At 37.3% G+C, this 26,778-nt stretch overlaps 1 protein-coding gene across 1 annotated transcript in view; it reads left to right on the top strand.

Moving 5' to 3' along the window:
- LOC142983735 (large neutral amino acids transporter small subunit 2) overlaps positions 1 to 26,778 on the top strand; it is a 46,810-nt gene that overhangs the window by 4,041 nt on the left and 15,991 nt on the right. The window contains exons 2-4 of the mRNA XM_076130751.1: positions 13,265 to 13,508; positions 20,052 to 20,195; positions 24,297 to 24,399. Of these exons, the coding sequence (XP_075986866.1) occupies positions 13,265 to 13,508; positions 20,052 to 20,195; positions 24,297 to 24,399 (491 nt within the window). The remainder of the gene's footprint in view (positions 1 to 13,264; positions 13,509 to 20,051; positions 20,196 to 24,296; positions 24,400 to 26,778) is intronic.

Here is a 26,778-nt window from a genome sequence, read left to right on the forward strand (position 1 = left end):
CATTGCGAGAGTTATAAATCTATGTGTAACATATATTTTAACACTAACACCCCATAACACTCCAAAATCCTTCTTCGCTTCTTGTCCCGCTTTTTTCTATCTCGAAGTTGGCAGTCATATTTGATAGTGAATATTGTTGATATAAACAGTGACTGGCTCAAGGCTAATGAGAAACCTTCACATTGATACACGGATTGTAAATTCTGCAATTGCTTTTGAATGAACCGTTATTATTTCAAGGCGTTTGAACTGTTCGCAGTCAATGAATGACGCGAATTGTTATGTATCTCATTCATGGTTGTTAAAATGCTCCTGTGCGCTTAGAAATGGGTCGTGAGGATTTTTTTAATGCTTCACTGTCCCACTGTTGGGCAGGGGTCCCGCAATGAGGGAGAGGTTAGGCCTTGAGTCCATTATACTGGCCAAGTGGGAATTACAAACCAAATATTTATCCACTGATGGGCTCCACCTGCGTGCAAACTTTAATCTCCTATTTACCTTTAAGCTGTTTAGAAAAAAATAGTCTAAGTTTGGTACCTGCAGCGCTATTTACTATAACCAGTAGGTACTATCGAGTAATGAGACTTTAAAATAAATAAGCCACGTCAAAGGCCTTCGGGCGGCTTCAACAACTTTGACACTAGGTTGACCACTAACCATACGACAAGAAGAATAAGAAGAAGACTTTAAAATGTACTTCAAAAATAGTTCATACGGCCCCCTTTAGAGGCAATCTGATCGGTTTTTCATACAAAATGTTTCGATAGCTAGCCGGTTGTCGATAGTCGTTAGTAGTAGAGAATCGTGTTACAGGTCAGCTGTGTTGACAAAACAATGACGTAAGAAAGAGTTACTTTATTAATGAGGACAGTCTTAGTAGACAGCGTGATTAATTAAATACAAGTAACTAGTAGAGCAGTGATAGTCGAGTGGGTAAAGATTCCGCCTCCCATATAAGTGGTCGAGGGTTCGTACCCGAGGCAACACACTGATGACTTTTCGAAGTTATGTGTGTATTTAAAAACAATTATCACTTGTTCCAACGGTGGAGGAAAACATCGTGATGCAACCTTGCATAATTAACCCCCGGGTTCTGAGTACATTTACCGGTAGTTTATATATTCGATAGCATTTTTTAAGAGTTTAAGCGCTATTGAATAGATAAACTACCGCTAAATATACCTCAGAAACCGGGGGTAAGAGTTCTTTAAAACAATTCTTGAAAATGTCCCCTATCTATTGGTCAGTGTTGTGGACTCAAGACCTTATCCCTCCCTCATTACGGGAGGAGACCCTTGTCCAGCATTGAGACATTATTGGGTTAAATTTATTCTTTTTTATTGATAAATCGTCCAAGCCAAGGTATTCTACTAACTTTTCAGACTATAGTTAAATAAATAAAAATAAAAAATGCGTAAAATTACATAGTTAAAGTAATTTGTAACTATTTAACGGTTGAGGAAAAAACGGAAACCACAAACCGTAATAAAACGTTATAACAAATTATGTAAGAAATGAACAATTAACTTTATAATTACTAATTAAATGTAAAAAAGTAAATTAACTTAAAACATAAATATTTTACTGGGCTAAGGTGTATGAAATACATCCACGTTTCGCTACTAACAATAGTAGTCCTATGTAATAGGGGATGAGCCTATTGCCATATACCGGCTGGTTACCAAACTTCGGGCTACTGTTTGAGAAATATAATATTTCCTTCATCCTAAAAAAAAATACCGCCAAAAAACTAAAAGACATAAAAACTATTTGTTTTTATTAAACCTTAATAACTTGGTAAGTTCTTATACTATTTAAAGGAAATCTAAGTTAATAAATAGTTTTGAATATTATTTCAAGTTTTTAATTAATCTTAATAACTAAGTGGGTACTTAATTAATCTAGACCTTTTAATAATTTAGAGTCGGGCCAAAATTGTTGGGCAAAATGTCCTTTTTGTTTTTCGTCAGTTAAAAACAAAATAAAATCAAGGATAATAAAGAAAGGGACCGATAGGAAGAGTCGAAAGAAGGTCGTATTATCATTTACAAGCAAGGTCTTTATCTGAATAATTAACATTCGTACAAAACCGCTGAACAAATAATGATGGTCATGTCTCGAAAACGTAGACACAATTATTTTGAAATATCATTTTAAGAGTTTAATAGCTAATTTCTGACTCATTGGGCATGGGTTCTTAAAAACACGAAGACGCTCAGCTCAAATAATACGCGGCCCGGCTACCCATCTATTTTATATCCTTGCTAAAGGTTATTGGTGGGTTATAGGTGTATCTCTAAAATAAGGTGTCCTTTTTTATTTTTACGTGGGGAAATGCGCTACGCCTACCCTGCGCCCTGGGTTATGTGGGACTCTCCCGCCAGAAGGGCATGTCGATTAAAACCCCATGAGTGCCTACCTGTTTCGCCTGTGTCACCCATCTATGTAATGTCCTCGCTAAGATTGCTTAACTTGAACGCTAACAGCGCAGCTATCAGTCTCAATCATTAGGGTTATAGCCAGCAGAGCGTGAAGGAACCATTTATCTTCATTACCTAGGTATTTCACTTATTTAGGTCTTGAATTTTCACAGGTCAGCCTAGTGACAAAGATGTTCAAACCTCCCTAAGCCATTTGACATAGCTTAACGACTGCTGTCTCAAATTTTAATAATTGATCGTCTTTCAAGCACAGAGATGTCAAACTCAAATACCACGGTCACCCATCTATCTAATGTCCTCGCTAAGGTTGCTTAACTTGAATGTTAACCGACTTTAGAGCGCAACTATCAGTCTCAATCATTAGGGTTATAGTCAGCAGAGCGTGAAGGAACCATTTATCTTCATTACCTAGGTATTTCGTGTATTTAGGTTCAAAACTAATCGGCCTTCGTGACGTGAAACAAACAATAGCTTAGAATTGATATTTCTTAGTTAATTTTACATTGTAGGTTAAGGTTTTGCACTGGAAAGTTAATATACGATTGTGTTTATAGACTAGTTAAAACGAGCAGTTGCGCTCGAAGAAATAAATAAATATCATTGGACAACTCACACACGATCTTTTGATTCCAAACTAAGCAGAGCTTGTACTATGGTTACCAAATAACTGATAAATATACTTATATCTTTCGAAATACATACTTATATAGATAAATTGACAACTAGGCTCAGAACAAAATTAAATACTCGTGCTCATCACCCAAAGATTTGTCCCGGGCTGTATTTGAACCACCACACGCGGCGCTACGGTTATTGCGGCGAAGTGACCACCTAAACACTCGCCAAATGTGCAGTAAAAAAAAAAAAAAAAATTTGGCCTATTCAACTTAATCTACACGTACTTTATTTCATGAAAATAGGTTTCACTTTAATGGCGTTAACAGACAGACCGAAAGACAGACTTCCGCACTAATAACATTAAGAAATCGGCCGGCGCGTTTCCTTTCTTAATTTTTGGCATAAATTTCACATAACAGCTTAACTTACATGAGTTTAGTTTAAATAATTTAAAATATTAGAATGAAAATATGAACATTACCTCATTATTCATCACAATTACTGAAAATCTACAAAATAATCGTTAAAATGATCTAATAGCATACCATTAATATAAAATCTGGGCCAACAGTCTAACTACCGCGCTGAGTAACAAAAGAACATCGTACATTGTTTGAAAATGGCTATCGATTGTATGACTCCATAATGTAAATAATATACACGTGACATATTATGTATAAACTATCTATTTGACCTTGAACTTGCACTAAACAATCCCATATAGATTTTTTATTTATTAAGCCTGAAGTTATCCAAAAACATGAGTCCCAAGTCCCAAGGATGCAGGCAGAGGTGTATGAAATTAACATTTGAAGTTAGCCACTTTATGTAAGTTAAAGTACAGGCCACGTTTAGCCAGTTTAGCCACTTACAATGGTAGTCCAGGTATGTAAACTTCGGGCCTCCGTTGAAAATATTCTAATTTAAATCTGAAAACACCAATATAGCACAAAAATCGAACTCGAGATTTTGCGATCAGCATTCCCGTATACCACCATGTTTGTTATTGTTATTTCTTACGATTATTGTTTGAGAGATTTGAAACGATTCTATGGTAAAAACTTATCATCTGGTTTAAGTAATTCTTCTGGCAAAAATCTATGAAGAAGATCCATTATACAACGATAATGATTCTACATTGAGTACAAATGGTATAGAGCTCTCTCTCTCTCTCTTCCATGCTATGAATCCCATACGGTAGTGGGGTCAGCCTTCCTGATCTTTCTCCTCCACTTCGCTCTGTCCTGGACATCGTCTTCGGCAACCTCACACTCACTCATGTCTTTTTGCACTACAGTTTCCCATCTAGTTTATAGTTTTCTACGAGTGGTATAGAGCAACTCGACAAAATTACAAAAGTTATCTTTTAAATAGAGCTATTAAAACAAATATGTACATTATATACAACCTACTAATCCACACATGAAGATTATCAAGCCAGCTACAGTATTTCAATGGTCCCCTTTACTTCCAAGCGTCTCTTAGAACGGCCTAAGAACGGCACTTAAGTATACAACATATCTACTTATTATACTCTCTCCCATGGCGCCTTTCAGACCAGTGACGTGTTTCAAGGATAGATTAACGCCTTTGGGGTATTATCTACTAAGTTATGCGGGAAATAGTAAGACAAACCCACACGAAGAAAAGTGTAGAATACAAGCAACACGTAGCTTTGTAAAAGAAAGAGTCAATTTAGTAGGTTTTCAAGAACATAGAGTATGGACTATTTTTCTTTCGTTTTTTTGGACCTTAACCACTGCGTCTCGGACCCTTTATTTTGAAAAAGAGGAAGATACAGAACATTATCAACTACTGGAAATTCCTATTAATATTATTCATTCAAAAGTAAGTGTCTGTCTGCCACATCATCGAGCCTAAACGACATAACCGATTTAAATTAAAGTTCGTACAAAGATAGTTTGAAACCCGAGAAAGGTCATAGGACAGTTTTTATCCCGGAAATGACACAGAATTTCACGGAAACGAGAATTAAGATGATATAAAACTAAACCTATAACTATATTCTACGCGAACGGAGTCGCGGGCTAGAGCTACTTAATAATGAAATTAATGTTTATAGTGAAAAATAAACCTGAATCCGATTTTGTTCGAATAGACGAACCAAAACTAAAGTAAAAAACAACTAAATATTTGAAATGAAACTCGAAATAACTGCTAATACGAGCGTATTATTACACCTATTTAGGGTAGTATTTGTGACGCAGTTCCCTCACCCCATGGGCTCTTTGATCTATCTAGGTCACGGACGACAGCTGTACCGGGCTTTGTCTGAATACCTACCCTACTGGTCATACGAGTTTTTGAAAAAAAAGCATTCAAAGTATGGGTGTTTGTCGTTCCTGTGAGCAGTTATCTAAAATCTTTGAATGTATTAAATCATGTTTTACGTCAGTTAGTAGGGTAGTTGTATTAACGAAGAATTACTTAAATGTGTACTCGTAAAAGGTTCATCCAAAATTATCATCACCTACCTACCAACCTAGCCTTTCTTCCAACTATGTTGGAGTCGGCTTCCAGTCTCACCGGCTGCAGCTGAATACCAGTATTTTACATGGAGCGGCTGGCTATCGGACTTAACTAACCCAGTTACCTGGGTTGTAACATGATACGCCTCGGTAAGACTGCTTGTCAGATTTTCAAGATCCTGACTACTGGTATCAACAATCCAAGATCTTTGAAAATGTCAACCGGGTTCCCCAATTCAACGTGTCTTCTGAAACCGGTTCAATAAAAGTATGCTATGTGATTTTTCGGTTATAATGTTCGTGATAAACATTTACTCCTTATGTAAGTGAGTAATTTGATAATGTTTTTTTGACGTATTGTCCTGTTTGACCAAAATTGTAAGAGTAGAAGTTGGTTAAGGAAAAAGTTTGGGTAAAATAACAAAAATTTTACCTCAATATTCCCATAAAAGTATTTATCGTATATTGTATATTTAATGGAGTCGCTATATGCAGCTGAAAACAAACAATTCTCATTGAATCAGAAATTTAAAACCTACTTCATTCAAAATACAGTTATACCTTTTGTCACACAATTTAAACACAATAGATGGACACAGGCCAATGTATGTATGTAAACACAAAATAGAATTCTTGTTATTTTCTTTAAATACGAAGACGTTTTCTCTTATGTCTTTCAAAACAGTTCTTCAACTCAAGTTATGATTTTAATTCATTAAAGCCCTTAGTATTTAATAACAGTAATTTAGTTAAGAAAAAGTTAAAGCAATCTTTAACTAAAGAGGATCTTACGTAAATCGATTCGTACTGTTCAACTATAAAAATGCAACTCAACCAAGGGCGGTTACGCGGCGGAAACGTCGGTTTATTTCATACATCTCTGCCTACACCTTCGGGTATAACAGGCGTGATATTACGTTACTATCTAAATATAAAAAAACACTGATTCTTTGCCCCACTCTCAGTAAACTCGGAACTCCAAACTGTATGTTTATCTGTGACCTCTCAACTCCGATATTGCTATCACTCCGGCGCCATAAACATCTGATTGATTTGACTTGTGTTATGATAGATATATTACATCACTCTTGTTTAATTGAAGGTTAGACAGTGTAGCTGTATTTTATTTATCTTTTTAAAGACAACTCCCGCACTAACCCCCGGTTTCTGAGGTACATTTAACGGTAGTTTATCTATTCAATAGCGTTTAAGCTAAAACCCGATGTGTAGATGAACCCGATTGGCACAAGCCGAACCAGTGAGTCGAGTCGGTTTTGTTGACTGATAAATATTGTCGAACCGAATATACGTGAAGCGACAAGCCTTCCTTACTTACTTACCTTACTGCTTGTAAAGCTAAAATTATGGGTAAATCGCTCTACGTGCTTTCAAAGGCACGGAGAGTCTTAGTAAAAGTTAAACCAATAAAGGATTGACCCCTGTTAGTTTAACCTTGGAGTTCGCAAACTGTACAGTTAATTCTAAGAGATTATAATGTCATGGTCGGCGTATGACAAAGACCTTTCTCTTCTTCAAGGGCAAGAAGGCAATTTTACACGTCATTAATATCATAATTAGTTACTATTGATTAGTTAATAATGTTAGGTATTTTTCAATTGTAAATAAGTTTCTGAAACGGATTTAAGTTACCTATAAATTAAATAATTAAAAATAATTTTTAATGTCCTCCCGGCCGTTAATCGGCGACGATGGCCAGTTTCATTGAAATCCGCTTATTGTGCAGGAATTTTTTTATGTGTCTAGCTCTTCATTCTCAATTTTCTGATTACTGGAAATCTCTGAGAAATTCTTAACAAAAAAATTCAGAAAATACTTTTTGGCCCGACCCAGGATTAGAATCTGAGGCATACATAATGCCTTACACTAATTTTATAACGGCACTAAGGGACTCTTTGACAGATCCTACGTTATCTCATATAATACATCATTTCTTAACCTACCTTTCCCACCTAATTTACATACGTCTGTTGTTTTAACACAGCTTCCCAAAACTGTTCCATCACTACATAGTATAAAGCAAAGTCGCTTCCCGCGTCTGTCCCTATGTCTGTATGCATCTTTAAAACTACGCAACGAATTTTGATGCGATTCGTTTAATACTGAAGAGGAAGATTTATGAGTAAGTTGTAAACGATATTTTGTAAAATTACTGTTTGTATGGGCCGCTAGTAAGCACTAAAATACAATATTTTATAACCTTGACTACCAATAACAAAAATCCATAAATAACGAAACCCAATATTTGTTAATAATACAAACTTTTGCGGAGTTTTAAAAGCCTTCGGTGTTCGGTGTTCGATCAAGCGCGTGACCTAAATATCGAGCTGAACTGTCAGTTTATCAACAACAATGTTTACGCAGATGATTGCTTTTGTCTTTCTTGTAAACTTATTATATTTTATGACACTTTTGTCATAATAACACGTTATTATTTTAGCGAAAAGATCTTCCTTTATTTTCGAAATAGTTTAATACTTTCTAAGAATAGTAATTCGTGCAACAGTTGGTATATTGTCATCAGAATAATATCCTTTTTATTGTAGCTAGCTTCTTTCTACGACTTTGTTCGGGTAATAAGATTTCCCAGTAAAACATTCTTGTGAGTTAATCCCTGTTATAAAAAAATTAATTTTGTTACAATTTTTATAACCTTCTGGACACATACACAATCCTAGACACAAGTATTTATACAATTTTAGGAAAGTGTATTACACTCTACTCTCCACACTTTTGGTCCGTACCAAAAGAAGATATCTTATAAAATAAGTTAATTAATTAATTACTTTTACTAAAATGTATCCTGACAATGTTGGGATATTTCTACTTCATTCGAGATTGAAAGTTCTTTAACAAACTAAATATATAAAATGACAGTAAGAACAGTATCAGGAAGAAACTAGTTTCATTGACCTACACAGATACAAGTTCACAAACACGATAAAGACAGTATGTTATTACAGTTTATAAAAATATACTCTTGACGTAATATACTTGAATAATATTATAGTGTAAGAGATATAAGTCTTGAATGACAAGATGTATGGATGTGAATGAGGCAAGGGAAGTTTGTAAGGATCGTATCAAGTTCATTTCAATACTTTCATCTCTGGCTACCATATGGGCAAAAAGGGTGATTTTACGTATGTATGTATGTATGTAATATGAATGTATTTAAGTAAGTTTCAAGCGTTTTTACTTCTCTTGTTATTATCGATGTGGTCTGAAATTTCAAGATCTTGTTATATCGGTTTGCTATTATTTTGTTTCAAATGTCTATTTATATAGAGATATTTGTACCGTTATTTTATATATTTTATTGTTTGATAAAAATATAGTCTAAAATTCTCTACTCAATAGTAATGCCCTGGCAAAATTTAAACAAACCTATCTGAAAATTTTAATACATGAAATATGGTCCTCATCTTTTTCTAATGACATTTGCTTTCCTATTAGAGTAGGTATCAACTGTCGATTACCTTGCATTAACTAAGCAATTTAGCATTAGAATACTAAGGCATCTTTAAAAAAAAATACATTGCAATAAGACTAAAAAGAACGGCAAATATGAAAGTGGTCAAAGCGTATGTCCTTGTGGGACCCCTTAATCGTTTTTTTCACAGCGTTCTTTGAATGTAGCTCAGTCCTTTGAGAGCGCACAAAAGACGTCTGGGAACAGTTGGCTGTGATTTTCTCATGATGTACTCTAAATTCAATTGTATTCATTGTTGAAAATAACTGTTTTATTTATGTACTACCCATTCAAATGCCTTACACAGTTCATGTAGACCAGTTTGCTGTTTTTGGCACGAACCTGTTAATTGTTTAGCATAAAGATATATTAGTGTGTAGTTATATTAACTAATTATAAAACTAGCTTTTGCCCGCGACATCGTCCGCGTAAAAGTCGAAAGTAGGTTTTATTCCAGGACATATTAAATCTGTGTGCCAAATTTACCCGTTAAAACATTATTTAATAATAAACATAAATCCAAACTTTCGGATTTATTATATCTATACTAATCTATACTAATATTATAAAGCTGAAGAGTTTGTTTGTTTGTTTGTTTGAACGCGCTAATCTCGGGAACTACTGGTCCGATTTGAATTGATTTGAAAATTCTTTCAGTGTTAGGTAGCCCATTTATCGAGGAAGGCTATAGGCTATAAATCATCACGCTACGACCAATAGGAGCAGAGTACCAGTGAAAAATGTTACAAAAACGGGTAAAATTATGATTCTCTTATGTGACGCAAGCGAAGTTGCGCGGGTCAGCTAGTTATCTATAATCTTAACAGAAAATCTCAGAAAATACTTTTTGGCCCGACCCAGGATTCGAACCCGAGACCACTCGCACAGCAGTCGCATACACTACCGACCGCGCCACGGAGGCAAATACCACTATGAGGTGACCCATCTATGGAATGACCGCGCCGTGGGTTGCTTATCCTACAAATTGTTATATCGTAAATCTCCGAACGGCGAGTGCAACTGGCTATGAGCGCCTCAGACTACCCCCTATATACAAACTTACAAAATTCACCTCTTTATAATATTAGTATGGAGTTTACATATAACTTAGTAATTGAAATCTAGGTGACCGCTACCGGATAAGCTACCGTGTCACAAAGACAAACGAAAAGCAAGCTTAGTACTTAAATAACATAAGCTTGGAGACACAAATATTGGTTATACTTGTTTATAAAAGTTTTAGCCACTGATGCCAAGTCGCTATAATACTATCTTTATAAAATAGACGTCAACTTTTACCGCCTTCCCCGCTTGGAGGTACTCCTAGCTAATGTGAGTGAAAATTGTTTGTCATGTTAATCAACTTTTCCTAGGGCAGAAGATACATCTCTTATAGTTTAAACTTTAAACGGACTGCTAGGGTTCCACGTCAAGTGCTCCAGGCAATCGTTTTTATTATGTGTGTGGAAATTGCATGTCATTGCTCATAGCCAGTTGTGCTCACCGGTCGGTAAACGATCTCTGGGTTAAGCAACAGTTGCCGCGGTCATCCTATAGATGGGTGACCGCATAGTGGTGTTTGAACTGAGCGTCTCCGTGCTTCGGAGGGCACGTAAAGTCTGACATTCAGCCTTGCCTAAGGGTATCGTGTGATAACACAGGTAACTGAGTTGTGGAGGTCCGATAGGCAGTTGGCTAATGTAAATTACTGGTATTCAGCATTTGTTGAGACTGGAACCCGACTCCAACATAGATGAAAGAAATGCTAGGCCGATCGACTTCTCAAAATGAGTGTTGTGACTTCTACAGTAAATCTAATTCACCATGAACTTTTTAACGGTACTTCGTAGAGCTTAGCGCTACGCAGCTACGGTGCCGTAGACCCATGGCTACATAGTTCAAGAGTCCAATTGTCTTAATCAAATTACGCGTAAGTGGCAAAATGAAGAGTAAGGAAGTAACAGTTTAACATTTTACGACTAGTTAGTCGTCTTCCTCGAGAACATAGACTAGATGACCTTGACTTTTAAATACTTCGACCGACTTCGACCACAATCATGTGATTATGGTAATAGACTAAATCTGGTTGATATGTGATGTATCTTTAAATAGTCGCTGTGTAATGTTCTAACGGGTTTTTACGATTTGTTATATAATTTAACATTTTTACTACTATGAGACAAGATGTATGGATCTGAACGATATAAGCGAAATTTGTAAGGATCGTACCAAGTGGTATTCTTTGCCATCTTCTCCTATGAGAACAAGGCGGGATTTTGTAGCGCTTTTGATAAGCTATCTAACACTTATCCAGAAGTGATGTTAGTTAGTTTGAGTCAAATTGTGTCTATTAATTTAGCAGCATATATTTCTTATCCTATTTAAAATATTCTGTGGTTTTTTTTATCAGTTTTTAAGCGCAAGACGAACAAAAAAAGGAAAGAAAAAGTTATATTTGCGATATCTGTAGGTCTCTGCTTCAACGATATTATTGTTATTACGTCTTGTTGCATTTTTCCTGTAATTAAGGCCATTGAACTTAATAATAAGGTTTATGAGTAACTTTCGATTTCTTTAACACCTACCTGCAAATAATTGTGTATGTTTCGGCGAATTCGACTGAGTTTGTTCGAAGGTTTCTTCATATTTTTTTGTTGTCGAGGAAGTAGGTTTATCAAGAAATTAATATTTATAAAAAACTTATAAATTTTAATATACTTTTATATTATGCGACAGAGGCTGTTAAATTATTTATACGAGAACATCTTATGAACTTTGCTAGGGACAAGGGCATACTTTGAAATATTAGTTGCACAAGTAGAAAATAGGGAGAAGAGTTCAAGGCTATAACAACAGACGCGCAAATAGATCTCTCTGGTCAAGCTTTGAAGAAGCTTGAAAGATTGACAACCTAGGTAACTGGGTTGTAAAGATCCGATAAGTCGTTGCTACATGTAAAATAATGGTATTCAGCTGCATCTAGTAAGACTGGAAGCCGACTCCAACGTAGTTTGTAGAAAGACTAGGCTGTGAAGTAAAAAATACAAAAGTTGAATTAAAATAGCGTTTTTTTTTCAAAATGGCTGCCGAAACATTGTTTCTGATTTGAAACATCTTGCAAGCTATTTTAGTTTGTCGGTTTATAGTTGCCGACACAAATCCCATTATGTGGTATTATCCAATCAGGCACGTCCCGTGTCGCTGACCCACACAGATTAACTAAATCGATAGCTTTTATACCTCAAATTTGACTTACATTCATTATTATACTATCCAGTAACTTATTAATAGAATTTGTAGATTTTATATAGGTAGTACGTATGGTATTTTTTTTATTTTGGTTTCGTTAGCCGTGAGTCACTTGCTGACTCTTCTCAAGCAGGCTCTAGCCGCTTTTAGAGCAATTTTTAGATTCTAGAGAACTATAGAGTCCCATAAGTCAGTTCTAAGTTAATAAATGACTTCGATTTGGGTTACTTTGCCGCTAGAAAACAAATAACAGATGAAAAGAGTAAAATTAGACGTATTCCTTACATAGACAAACTTAGCGTTGCATGTATATTATATAATAGAATAGGAATTAACACGAACACACAAGACATTTTATCTTAGAATGCCTGACATTTCGGCACAGGGTACTCTAGCCATGATCGCAAGCTGCGTTAATTCACATATTTTATTTTACAATCATTATTCATCTCATTTTGTCTCAAGTAGATCCGTGTTGGCGGTTAAAAAAGTCCTTCCAACCGATATTCCATGCACTATATTAAAATACTATGTTATTTTCTGAGAATCAATTTTAAAATCGATCGGGGAAATACTGTGTCGCAAATGTTATACAGATTCAAAGAATAGGTAGGATACTTACTACGAAAATGTATTCTCGCCTTTATCAAGTTTCCGGTAGGCAATTTTTGTGTTCGTGAGCTCTTTAGTTAAATCAAATATTTTAGTATACATGTATACCTCCCATGCAAATGATCGTCGGTTCTAACCCGAGGCAACACACCAATGACTTTCGAAGTTATGTGTGTATTAAAAAAAATATCAATCTAAATTTGCTCGTGTTGAAACTAATTTCAGTGTTATTCGTCACATTAGTTTTTTTTCTTAAAATGAAATCTGTGTATAACTTTCATTACAAAAATATTCTCTACTCACACTCTACTACAAAGAATTCTACAAAGAATACTTCACATTCTAACCAAACTTTTCTTCCACAGGTCGCCAAAAAGTAAATCGGAAGAGTTAGAGAGCGAGGCGCTAAAGTCGGACCCGGAAGCCGATCCCGAAAACAAAGATGCCGGCGCTTTGGAAGCCAAGATGTCTTTGATGAACGGCATCACCGTCATCGTGGGATCTATCATAGGCAGTGGGATCTTCGTCTCACCTACTGGAGTACTGAAATACACTGGCTCAGTCAACGCTAGTTTGCTTGTCTGGGTTGCTTCTGGAGTATTCAGTATGGTAAGTCATTTTTTTAACCTTTTAATCTGTCGGTGATAATCACGTGTACCTTCCAAATGTCATTGCTGTGTTCTTTTCGAAGCAGAAGCAACTCACCAGAGTTTTCGAAGTTATATGTGTATTGGTAATAACTACTTGTTCTAACGTAGAAGGAAATTTTACTTGCCATATAGTATTTTTCTTTTCTTACTGTGCGTTTCTTGTTCAAAGTTCGTAACCAGAATTTAACCAGTATGGTAGACACCAAATTCTTATTCCTCTCTCTTTGGGCGAAGACCATAAAAGCTGGGCAGTGGCAATTTAAAGTACCCCTAACACCTACCAGTATTCAAGATGTAAAGCCGATCTAAACATAAGCTAATGCTTATTTCATTTAAGTAATATGAAAGAATCAAATTGCAAAGCTTCTTCGCAATTATTTTTCAATCTTCATCATATTTCCCAAGTGGGCCAATCTGTACAATATTATCTTTGAGACATTGATTAATATACTGCAGCTGGAAGCCGCAACTTATTACCTACTTAGGCCGGGACTCCACCAAAGCGGAGACGAGACGAGCGGAGAGGAGATGTTTTTTAAACAACCAATAGAATTGAGTTATTGACACGTCTCCTCTCCGCTCAGCTTCAGTGGAGATCGCTGTGCGGAAATGTGTAATATTTGTATGTCGCGATGGAAGCGGAGATGTGAGCTGTGCGCGGACGACGCGCAGTGGAGACGAGAGATGTGAGCGGCGTGCAGTGAGCGATGTCACCCTCCCCCCTCTCGCCCGCTAGCAACCCGCAGAACCCCGCGCGCGCGCCGGCCGGCCATCTTGCTAGTACCGTGCGCGCGCGCACACGCTTTTATCGCACAGCACACAGCACACCGCACACATCTCCGCTTTGGTGGAGTCCCGCGAGCTGAAAAACATCTCTTCTCGCGCAGCACACAGCACACCGCACACATCTCTGCTTTGGTGGAGTCCCGGCCTAAGAGGCTAAAAACATCATTATGTTTAAAAGCTATTGTAGATATAATAATATAGGCAATTTTATCAGACTTTGGAAGTAGTCTGGATGAGAAATAAACATGTAATTTATATTTATTACGGGTAATTTGCAAAATACCGCATCTGATTCATAATTTCTGGAAATATTGATAATTATTTTCTTGGTTTTCTTTACATCTTGTTTTTAGTTACTAGGTATATATTTTAGATCTGAAGCTTCTGTTTTTAATTAATTAGACCCTTTTTATTAATATCTCTCGTTCCACTACCCTACTTTATCGATTCTAGTCTTGTACGTAAGCTTGTGAGGTACATTTTGTAGAACTTCTTTAAGAATTTTTTGAAATAAATATAAGTACTTTGTGAACATGTTAATAAAGTACAATTTTTTATGGATGAGAAAATCTTAATCTTCGATTACACAAAACGGACTTACAACTTACAATTTAGCAAATTTATACCTTACACATTTTTTTCAAAACGAAATTGGCAGTCTCTCAGTTTTTCTCTAATCTCTCTATAATGAAACAATGAAAATCTCCTTTAGATTGGTCTTGAGTATTGCCTCAGTAAACCCCCGGGAGTTGTTTACAAGGCATTAAAGATATTGTTTGCTGAGATTTTTAAAAGCTGATTTATTTCCTTCTGTTGTTGTCGTCTTTGTAACAATTCAGAGCACGTCTTTAAATAAATTGCTTTACTGTTTATAAATTGGTTGATTTTGGATTTTGTTTTGATGGGATTGGGGAGGTTTTTGCGTAGAAAAGAAGTAGGAAAGTTATAAAGAAATTTGTTTGATGGTATTTATTCAATAACAGATGACCCGGCAGTCTTCGTACCTAGCAATCGATTCTATGTTTGTTATTCTATTGTGTTTGTTTTCTCTCAAAATCCTGATGGGCGCTCCATATTCTCAAGAGAATCTCGCGAGAACGCGAGAAACATGCGAAAAACATGAATGTGGAAGCGATTCGCGTATTCTTCTCAAGTTCTTGCGTTGTTCTCCGGCTTTTCTCCACTTTTTGTCGGTTTTTTGGCGCGAGACAAAGGATCGCGAGAACGTAAGAACAGGCGAAGACGCGCATTAACTCCACACTCGCATGTTTCTCACGCAGCGGTTACTTTTGCGTCCATCGTCATCGAGCGCGAGAACTGTAGAGAGAACTTTGTGAGAATGTGTACCCAAAAAAGTTCTCGCTACAGTTCTCGCTGAGAATCTCCGGAGATTCTCGCGTGAATGTCTCGTGTGAATGTGAAGCGCCCTTGATACTGCAAGGAATATTAGAAGAAAGAGTTAGCGAAATCAGTTCAACTGCTCACGAGATTTGCAACACATTTAGCTTGCCATTTTTATATTGACACTGAAGCAACGTGTTTACACGTGTAATGCGTATATTCTACCAACGATTATATAGGTAAGGTAAACAGGAAACTTAATAAGCAACCCTTTTACTATTAGGGGTGTCGTTTTCAAGGTAATGGTTCGAGTTTGTTCGGCATTTATATAACCACTAGCTGACCCGCGCAACTTCGCTTGCGTCATATAAGAGAGAATGGGTCAGAATTTTCCATATTTTTGTAACACTTTTTACTGTTACCTACTCTGCTCCTATTGGTCGTAGCGTGATGATATAAAATATGCTTTTTTTTCACGAAAAATTATTCTCAAAATTATTAATATCTCTTAGTATAACGAAGTCGCGCTAAGGCATACCCGCCATTAAAACAGTTGCCATGGCAACGGATTTTTGTTAATTCTATGTCATTATAACATTGTTTTTTCGCGACTTCGTTGAATTTTCTGAATTTTCCCGGGAAATGCGTCATTTTCCCGGGGTAAAAAGTAGCCTATGTCCTTTCTCGGGTATCAAAATATCTCCATACCAAATTTCATGCAAATTGGTTCAGTAGTTTGGACGTGATTGAGTAGCAGACAGACAGACAGACAGACAGACAGACAGACAGAGTTACTTTCGCATTTATAATATTAGTATGGATTCCGTAGTACTTTTACCCAGCAAGTTGCGAATGCATGCAGTGATAGTTAGCCATTGATCTAAGAATGAATAAAATACTCATAATTATGTAAATGTGATATTAGGATAATGTTATAATGTTTTGTGAGGAACACAAGTAACTATATATCTAAGCCTGGTTCTAAATGTATCTTAGTATGTATTTTTATATTTTTCAGAAAAAATAAATGTTGAAGTATGAGTTATTTGGTTACATAGTACAGGCTCTGCTTAGTGGGAAATCAATCGTATGCGAGTTGTACAATTATATTTCTTTTTTATGGCATACCATATGGGCTGAGGGGTCCGCAGGGGTCTCGTCTTGTTATACTCAATTCCTGTTTTTCTAATAAATTCTAGAAAAAAATATATGAAATCCGTATATTGTGTATCCTTTATGAATGTCATCGAATGTCACAGTGCATCGTCTCATAATGTATTCCCCTCGGCACTTGAGACGTTAAGCCGTCAGTTCCGGTGGTCTGGTGACTTAAACCTCGGCCGGTGGTCGCCTATTAGTTTAACCTAGGGTTATCAACTACTAGGTCAGAGAACAGACTGTTATAATCACTACCTATTAACATATACATAAAGGCACGACCTCAATTGCCTTACTCCAGTCTCCGAGATATTTTAACAGGAAAATAGATAATGCTTTATAACATCACGTTGTTTAGCCTGAATTTTGTCAATTTCCTAATACCGGGCAATCTCCGAGATTTTAACAGGAAAACAGAAAATGCTTTATAACATCACGCTGTTCAGAACCTGAATTTCGTAAAAGATGAAGACGCATATAAACAATAAGTAGAAATAGCAAAATTTGGGGAAAAAATATGTAGACGCTTACTTTTTGTTTTTGTTTAAAACGAAGAGCTGGGTTAGATATTATTTTGATAAAAATAGGCTGATTACTGACTGAAGTTCGAAGGTTTTCATGAATATTCGAATAGGTACGTAGTTGGCAACACTGATTACGCTTTTTATAGCTGAATCCTGAAGGTTTAGGCAGCGAATGGAAATGGAATACACCCGTTTACAATGTTAGTTCCATATAATATGGGGCGAGCTTATTGCCATTTACCGAGAATGTTAAAAAAATCCGGACTCAGAGGGGTGTACCTTTAACTCAACTTTACGTCATATTGGCCAGATTTAAAAATATATTAAGTGTTATTGCAAATACAATCTCTATTACAAACTATTTCTGATAAAAAGCACGTGAATATAGAATCGCGGTTGACCGACTGACCTCACGCGAAATTATATCGTTATCTTTATGTACTTCATATTTATTACAGTACATAATGGACAATGGACAATGCATCATATTTGGTAAAAACTGTAATCATAATATTATAATATAAGATCAGGTACATAAGGTCAGGTGAGTACTCGTAACCGGCGGTCTTGTATAACAAGATGTTAAATGTTAAAAAGGAAGTTTGTAAGGATTGTACGACCAAGTGGCGTTTTTTGGTCACTGCCTACCCCTATGTGAAAAAGGCGTGATTTTATGTATACTTCGAGGCACACCTACTGCTGGCCAAGAGGTTTCGGGTACGATTCTCTGAACTCTTGGGCTGAGAAACGTAAAGCTTTTCTCATCTGTTGATGTGCCTGGTATATGACAATATGCTTGCCTATTTATTACATGGGGCTTACATTGTAAATCAAATCACAATCTGTTACAAAGAGAGCAATGATATGAACATTTATCGTGTTTGTCTGTATAATATAATAATATACAGTAAACAGTTTATCAACGGCACATGGCCGGCGAGCCGCGGTGATAGTTATATTGATAATGAATATTGAATAGTAATTATGTCATTGATTTTGTTATTACATACTTTGATTGACTGTCTTTCATTAAAGTTATGTTTTCTAAGATTATTGCATATATTAATGTCCTCCTGGCCGATATTCGCGGCCGGTTTCATTGAAACCAGACTTGTTTATAGTGACCAATACACAGGTAAACTCTCTATTTCCATACTGTCATAGCCCGGTGGGTTGCCTAAGAAGCGGTCAGGCGCATGACCGACGGCTTTACGTGTTCTCCAATGCACGGAGGTAGAGGACCTCAACTTCCTGACCCCAGGAAATTTCTGAGAAATTTTAATAGAAAACTTAGAAATGGCTTTTTGGGCCCACCAGGAACTCGAACACGGGACGTCTTGTGCGACAGTCGCATAAACTACTGACTGCGTCAGAGGCAGTCCGTAATTCTGTTTCCGGAACTAGCTTAGTGCTCACTCTAACGTGGTCTGCTCACGATGACTTTCTTCACCGTTAGAACATAATATAATATAAATAGGGATAACAGTTACTAAAATTTCTGCTAAAATTGGCTATGTAAGCCACCTGCGTACGCATAAGCGCCAATTTAATTAGAAGTCGAAGTGGTCGCCGGATAGATCATCATCATCATAGTTACCATAGCCATTGGTGTGTTGCCTTAGGTTCGAACATTCGCCCTCGCGTCACTCTATACATGGCGCGAGGAGGCCCGAGGCGGAAGCTCACTGCCAGCGCCTCAAGAAGTGGAGGCGCGGAGAGCAGAGCTCCGCCAAGATGTCCTGGCGGCGTGGAAGCGGCGACTGGAGAACCCCAGCGCCGGCCTCGTTACCATCGAGGCCGTGCGGCCGGCGGTCACGGAGTGGCTGGAGAGAGGGCACGGCGCGCTCACTTATCGGCTGACGCAGGTCTTGACCGGACACGGTTGTTTCGGCAAGTACCTGTGTCGCATAGGCCGTGAGCAGACGCCCAGGTGCCATCATTGTGGTGACTGCCCCGATACGGCGCTGCATACGCTGGCACACTGCCAGGCGTGGTCGTCGCAGCGCCGTCAATTGACCGGGGTAGTCGGGAGCGACCTCTCGCTCTCGGCCGTGGTTCTGTCCATGGTCCGGAGCGAGGCAGCGTGGTCGGCCGTCGCCTCGTTCTGCGAGGAAGTTATATCCGCAAAAGAGGCGGCGGAACGGGAGCGGGAAATCAACGCTCCCCTCCCTTCCCGCGCAAGACGCACTGGGCGTCGTAGGCGCCGGGATGATCTCCGGCCCCCGTGACGCGGACCTGTGGGCGGCGGAGGCGGAACGCTCCGTCGCCTGGACAGGGAACAGGTCCGAGAGGTGGGGAGTGCGCTGTGTGTTCCTGGCACACCCCCTTGAAGTGGAGAGCTAGGGGGGGGCAATCCTCGTGCCTGCCCCTGATCGAAGTAGGGCCCGCATACAAAGCGGGCCGTCACCGGCTGGGACGCGGAGTATCCGATCGGAGGTACCGCGTCCTGGCCACGTTATGGTGACCGCAGAAGGAACACCGTCAGGTTTTTAGTCGGTATGCCCAATTCAGCCGGAACGCCTTGCCGGCGGGAGAGCCCGACAGACCCCCGCTTTCCTCCCTGGGGCGGGACATGCAGTAATGCATTTTCCTGACAAAAAAAAAATTGCGTGGGACGGCTGCTGCTAACTAAGCCACGTGCTTCCTTCTTTGTATTTAATTTATAAAGCACTAAAACAAATATCGTTCAACAGGTAGGTGCCTACTGTTACGCAGAGTTGGGCACGATGATACGGAAGAGCGGTGCCGACTACGCGTACATCATGGAGACGTTCGGACCCTTCGCCGCATTCATCAGGCTGTGGATCGAGTGCATGATCGTCAGGCCTTGTTCACAGGTAATTAAGACACATTTAAATTAAGCTATTATTACATACGTGCCAGCCTCCGTGGCACAGTGGTTTAGGTGGTCGCCATGCCACTACGTTTGCGTCGCGTCGGTTCTATTCCGACACGGGACAATTACTTGCACGATTCACAAATCATAATTTTTCTTTTGTATGTTTGTAAAAGTCCCCGCGACACAAGAGCAGTTCTTAGCGCGGGAGTTGTCTTTTAAAAAGGGAGAAGAGTGAAAAATTTTAACTTTTTATAAAATGGGTCCAACAGTAGACAACGGGTAGGCATTTTATTGAATTATACTTGCTTAACTTAATTGTAAAGTTTTACCAAAAAATCTGGGTCTAATTGGAACTAAGTTATTTAATCTGATCGTGATTTTAAAGTATATAAGTTGGTATGACTAAACAAAGTATGTCGTCGTGATATTTACCTATTTAAAACAGTTTAAAATCGGCTCAAACGTGTAAAAGATTTACAAGTTAAAAACTCAAAAACAAAACAATTAAACAACACTTTATTTTAATGTGTCATATTTAGTTAGAATAACATAAATGTAATGGTTTTACATAAAAATTACGTCTTAATGACCAGCGTTTTAGTTTTGTTTATCTTTTCATATGGCAACAATAGTCACGCGAACTGTCAAATTATTCGAAATCTTTTGCCACTTATTTCAATACATTTTAAATTGCTAGGTAAAACTCATAGTCACTACTACTATTAACATTGTAATTTAACAGTCTTACCGTAGGGTAAGTATCGTGTTATAATCCCAGTGGATAACTGGGTTGTAGTCGCTCCATGTAAAATACGGGTATTCAGTTAGATCTGGTAAGACTGGTAGCCGACTCCAACATAGTTGGAAGAAAGGCTAGGCCGATTTAATTACATATAAAAATCTATATTTTTGTATAATATAATTGAAATACAAAATGGCGTCTATTATTATAAAAAGAAACGGCCTTGAACACAACGCCCCACGAATCCTTTTTACTTATAGTAATACCATAGACAAAAGCCAATCGATTAGAAATTTGAATATTGTCATGACGCAAACCGTGTCGGGTCGTGGAGTAAGAATAAACCTACATGACTAGTCGACACGCGCGGATCCGCTCGCTTACATACTTTTATCCGTAGAGTATGAAAGTCTTGTCACTTAGGTACCCCCGGCTTCTGCAGTACATTCATTTAAAATCGACAGTTATAATAGATACACTACCGCTGATTGTGTTGTGCCTCAGAAACCGGGCATAAGAGATCGTTTTTTGTAATAAAAATCATAAGTACTAACATTATAAAACAGCAATATCACCAAAACTTTAGAACGGATTTTCGTTAATTTGGTACTTACGCAAATAATTTATAACCTAAATACGTGTTACCTTTTACCATGGTAATCCAGGTCATGATTCAGGTTATGATAATGCCTTTTCGTTACGAAAGTGACAAACAGACATAGTATTTATAATATTATAGTAAAAGTAGGATATTATTAGGAATCTTATACCTAATTGTGTTTTGCGGGTAGTTCACTACGTCAACGGTTATAGGGGCAGTGTGACGTTGTAAAACATATATTCGCAACACGTAGGCGAGACATGCATTGAATATAAATTGTATAAATTACAGTTTTCAGCGCCCACTAATCGCATTAAGGCTGACAGTTAGCTTTCCGAGCCTTTTTGTGTTATAATCCTCTTATGTCATAAGGAATTAAAGTATTAATTATGTAAAGATAGATTATTGGTACGTAGAATTAGATTTTTAAACAATTTGTATGTGCGTTATCGATAATTCTATATTTATGACTATTTCGGGTAAAAAAAATTGTAATCAATTGAAATAGTTCAAAACTTCCTAACTTGTGCGTTTAAGTATGAGGTTGTAAAACATGTAGACTGAAAAAGCCATAGCCTAAGTAAGACAGTGGCCAGACTATATAGTCAGAAACTTGAAAGTCTAACAACCAGACTTTCCAAAGAACTTTAAGAGTCGTTACCTATGTAACGACTGTCAAAGTTCTTTGAAAATGACCCACAATTGAACATGCCTTCAATCCACGGAGAAACTCGTATTTTTTTTAATATGGTCACCCATCCACAGATCAACCTCGGCAAGCCTTACTTAACCTAAGAGATCGATCCGCGCGGTTGTTGATTCTAAACTAGCAAAGACTGGAAATCTAAGAAAAAGCAGAAAAATGTCGGTCAAAGCTTGCTTGAAGTCACCTTTCTACTCAATAGACTCTTTATCTGACAAAAAGAAAAATATCAAGAAACATAACCTAGTCAAACAGATTACCATATAGTGTCCCGACCTTCGTTCCCAAAGTCTCGTACAAGCGTATTTGTCTATAAATAGCAAGTCTTATTGACCCGATCAACCCACGGTACTATGTAAGAACAAATATTTTCGCTACCTACATAACATACTGACATTTTTACCAGTAGCCCGCCTCGACTTCAGCCGGATCAGACAATTTTTTCAAATACTTACAATGACTTACATATTACATACAAAAAATCACTCCACTCCCGAGGTAGGCAGAGACCAAAGAACGCCACTTGGTAAAATTCTTACAAACTTCCCTTGCTTCATTCACAGCCATACATCTTGTCATACAGGATCATATTCACTTTTTCCAATAGTAAGGACAGTAGTATAGATTTAAAGAACAATATATGGAAAGAAAAAGCTATTTCTATGGGATAAACTGTATATTGCAACGGAGATTGGTTAGGATCGACTGACGTCAGCTTATTGGCACCCAACGGGGACATAACTGCTATTTGATAGCCTTAATTTCGACATGGAACAGACTTTAGCCAACCTTTCTTTTATACTATAGGGTATATGTAAAGCTAAATGCGTGGGCAATAAACGTTGTACATACAAAAGACATATTTTTGTTTTTGAATGTGATATGTGCAATGTTATTGGGCGGCCTGAGGTTCCTATGGAAAAAAACATGTAAACATCAATTATTAGATTAAATCATCATGTTATACGCCCTATTTATTACATTTACAACGACTCTATAGATTAGTTTTCAGTTTTTCAAATTCTTTTATTCCTTGGTCAAAGGTTAATAAGTAGCAAACCCGTTAAAAGCTTTTTAAGTAGCAGTATTAAATAATACATAGCCAACAGTTGAACACATAACAGAACATATTTACATACGCAAGCTTAACTTTTATAACCCCGAAAATACTATAATAACTATAAGTTATTGCCATATTCTTTATTGTAAAACTTTGATAGTTGTCTTCTGGAGGCAACAGCGAACCTAATCTTATTTTATGACGTCACAAACTAAAGCCTGATTTACGGGTACAAACATATTGGCGCCCACCGTGGGACTTATTTAAATGTATTTCTCACTTTATTGTCACTGTAAGCTTGTTTGCATTTTATTGAATTGTTGTAGGATTGTATAAAATGTTTGTTACGGACAATGAATCTGTGTTTGTTCTAGATCGTGTTTATTGGCACCCAACGTGGGTTCACTGTGCCAGGTTTTTGTGTTACGTACGTTTGTGAAACTTTATATAATAGTAGGTTAAAGAAGAATTTTTATAGATGTATCATCTATACATGCAGGTATACACAATTTTAATAATATGTAACTAAATAAATAAATATCATTGGACAACTCACACACGGTCATTTGATTTCTAAATACATACTTATATAGATAATTCACGACCAGGCTCAGAAGAAATACTCGTGCTCATCACACAAAGATTTGTCCCGGGTGTGATTCGAACCCACCACACGCGGCGCTACGGTTATTGCGGCGAGGTGACCACTTTAACCACTGCGCCAAACGTGCAGTTAAAAATAGAAATCTTCATTATCATCAATATATCTGCAGTGCAGCATATTTGAATAAGATTGCATCGTAAAGGTCCTCATTTCGTATCCCAAATCGTAGTAAAAAGCCATTAATATTGTGTTTTTTCAAAAAAAAGACCCAGTAACATTTAATAACAACCGTTGGTCTTTTATCCGAACTCATAACGGCCCGTGTTGCATACTGTTCCTTTAATCCCAGTACCATTTTTCTTTGTATAATGTTAATTATCTTTTGACAGGCCATCGTAGCTCTGACATTCAGCGTGTATGTGCTGAAGCCCATCTTCCCGGAGTGCGAGCCGCCAGAGGACGCCACCAGGCTTCTAGCGGCTTGCTGTATCTGTGAGTATTGTATTACAAAACTTGTTGATATTACTTCGTGTAGTTTCATCTCCTTATTCAACTACTAAAAGGCTGATATTTAAGCCGATATACATGATAAAAAGGAGTTTGTTTTTGATCCTAGTACTAAAATCATTTAGTCATAAGCGAAAGCGTATAAGACTAGCAAATAATACTTTTATAAGTAGCAATTTGATTGCTGATATAAGTTTACATAGGCTACTTGTTATTCTATCTTTTGGATAATAAATTCGACAAATTAGTAGGTTGGACGATTAAATCTATACTAATATTATAGAGCTGAAGAGTTTGTTTGTTTGCACGCGCTAATCTCATCAGTGGGCTATACATATCATCACGCTACGACGAATAGGAGCAAAGTACCAGTAAACAATGTTACAACAACGGGGAAAATTTTGACCAATTTTCTCTTATGTGACGCAAGCGAAGTTGCGTGGATCAGCTAGTATGTTATAATATTAAAGTCTCTCTACTAGTGCTTCTAGACTACTGAAATAAAATATTATACTTTCATCTCATCCAATATTTTCTTACTTTCACCCACACATACACCCTTGGGGCTGTACATAATAAAATTTCATATCACTCCCCACTTAGGGTTGCCGCGAGATAAAAACATTCGCTATGAAAAATTGCCTTTAATAAATAAGTTATATATGTGGAAAAGGATTTTTGTAAAATACATCTTTATCTATGTGCTTTGAGCCTTTTATAAATGCACAGTTAAAATTTACCGTCAAAATGTTTAGTGACGAGCATAAATGTATTTAGAATTATATAAATAACAAGCGCGGTTCACTCACGTTTAATTTGTTTCTTTTTCTATCAGTTAATTTATCATTATCATATTGAGAGCTCTTTTCATACATTTCCTGTCAGTGTATTTAGCAAATAGGTTATCCAACATTCATTCATAAGCTATAAAACTGGCCTTTTATATTCTCTGACTAAAGGAGATCGGCAGATTTCGTACAGCTTAAAGTTGGTGTTGTTTCGTTACAGAATTTGTACCACTTATCAAGGGGACTAAGTCACTTATTTTTATTTGGGAGTATTATTTTTAGAAGTCCGGATTAATTAATAATTCAGGAAGAAAGATTTGATTAATTAAATAATATTTTTTGGTCTATGGCTTATATTTGTCATATTTGTTTGTTATATTTGACAACTAAAGAAAAAGAAAATCTCGTGAGACGTCACTGTTAGTCTGACGTCTACGCATCCGTGTTGTTTTGGATTGTGGTTTTGACAGCATCTGAGCAATTTAGCGAACTATCGGGGCTTCTTAAAATAGACATAACTTTTACCTCCCAACTTTAAAAAATATAAGAATTTTAAAATAAGCTTGTTTATCATATTAGCTATCAATTAAAACAAAAAGTAAACTTAAACATGACATTTTATAAGCTGTACGAATTCTTCATACAAACCTGCCGTCCGCCTTTGCAGTGGGACATTAATGTCCCACTGCCGGGCAAGGGTCTCTTTTCCAAAATGAAATTCATCAACTATTCATTAAAAATAGCTCTTATGTTTTACATCTTCATGCTTAGAAATACTACCAAACGTCTTAATTTACATATATTTTCCTTAAAACGACAAAGCCCAAAAAACTTCCTTCTATCCAAACCACTCACTCTACCCAGAATCAATAAAATAACCTACCTATATATAAAAACAAGGCACGTTTAAGAGAAAACCCCCGCCGTTATATTATGTGAGTCACGTCGTCGTTCCCAAAAGAGGCTGTATTTAGAACAGCCATTGAGGAAATATGCAAGCAATTTTAATAAGTTCGAATTAATGGTTGCTGTATTGCGAAGAAATGAGGGAAAATTGTGTGTATGGAGACGGATTCGTACACCACATTTAAAAATAAAAAAATTAACCCATTACTGTCCCACTGCTGGGCAAGGGTCTCCTCCCGTAATGAGGGAGGGGTTAGGCCTTGAGTCCACCACGCTGGCCAAGTGCGGGTTGGGGACTTACACCGCATTTAATTATATTATTTTATAATAACGTTATGTTGAGAGCAGTGGTAAGGAAAGGTTAAGTATACGCCTCCCACGCACGTGGTTGAGGGTTCGTACCCGAAACAACACACCAATGATTTTTCGGAGTTATGTGTGTGTTAGAAATAAACACCACTTCTTCCAAGAAAGAAGAAAGACTGGTTGCATGTCTGAGCTTGTTGCAACGGTGAAAAAAAAGCATCGGAAATTCCTGAAAGTTCTTTAGAACAGTTCTTGAAGTTATTCAAAGTCCCCAAACCGCCCTGTGGTGGACTCATGACCTAATCCCTCCCTCAATTCGAGACCCTTGCCCAGCAGTTGCATCCAGTGAGACTGTAGGTCGACT

This window comes from Anticarsia gemmatalis, chromosome 24 (assembly GCF_050436995.1).
Source record: "Anticarsia gemmatalis isolate Benzon Research Colony breed Stoneville strain chromosome 24, ilAntGemm2 primary, whole genome shotgun sequence".
NCBI lineage: Eukaryota > Metazoa > Arthropoda > Insecta > Lepidoptera > Erebidae > Anticarsia > Anticarsia gemmatalis.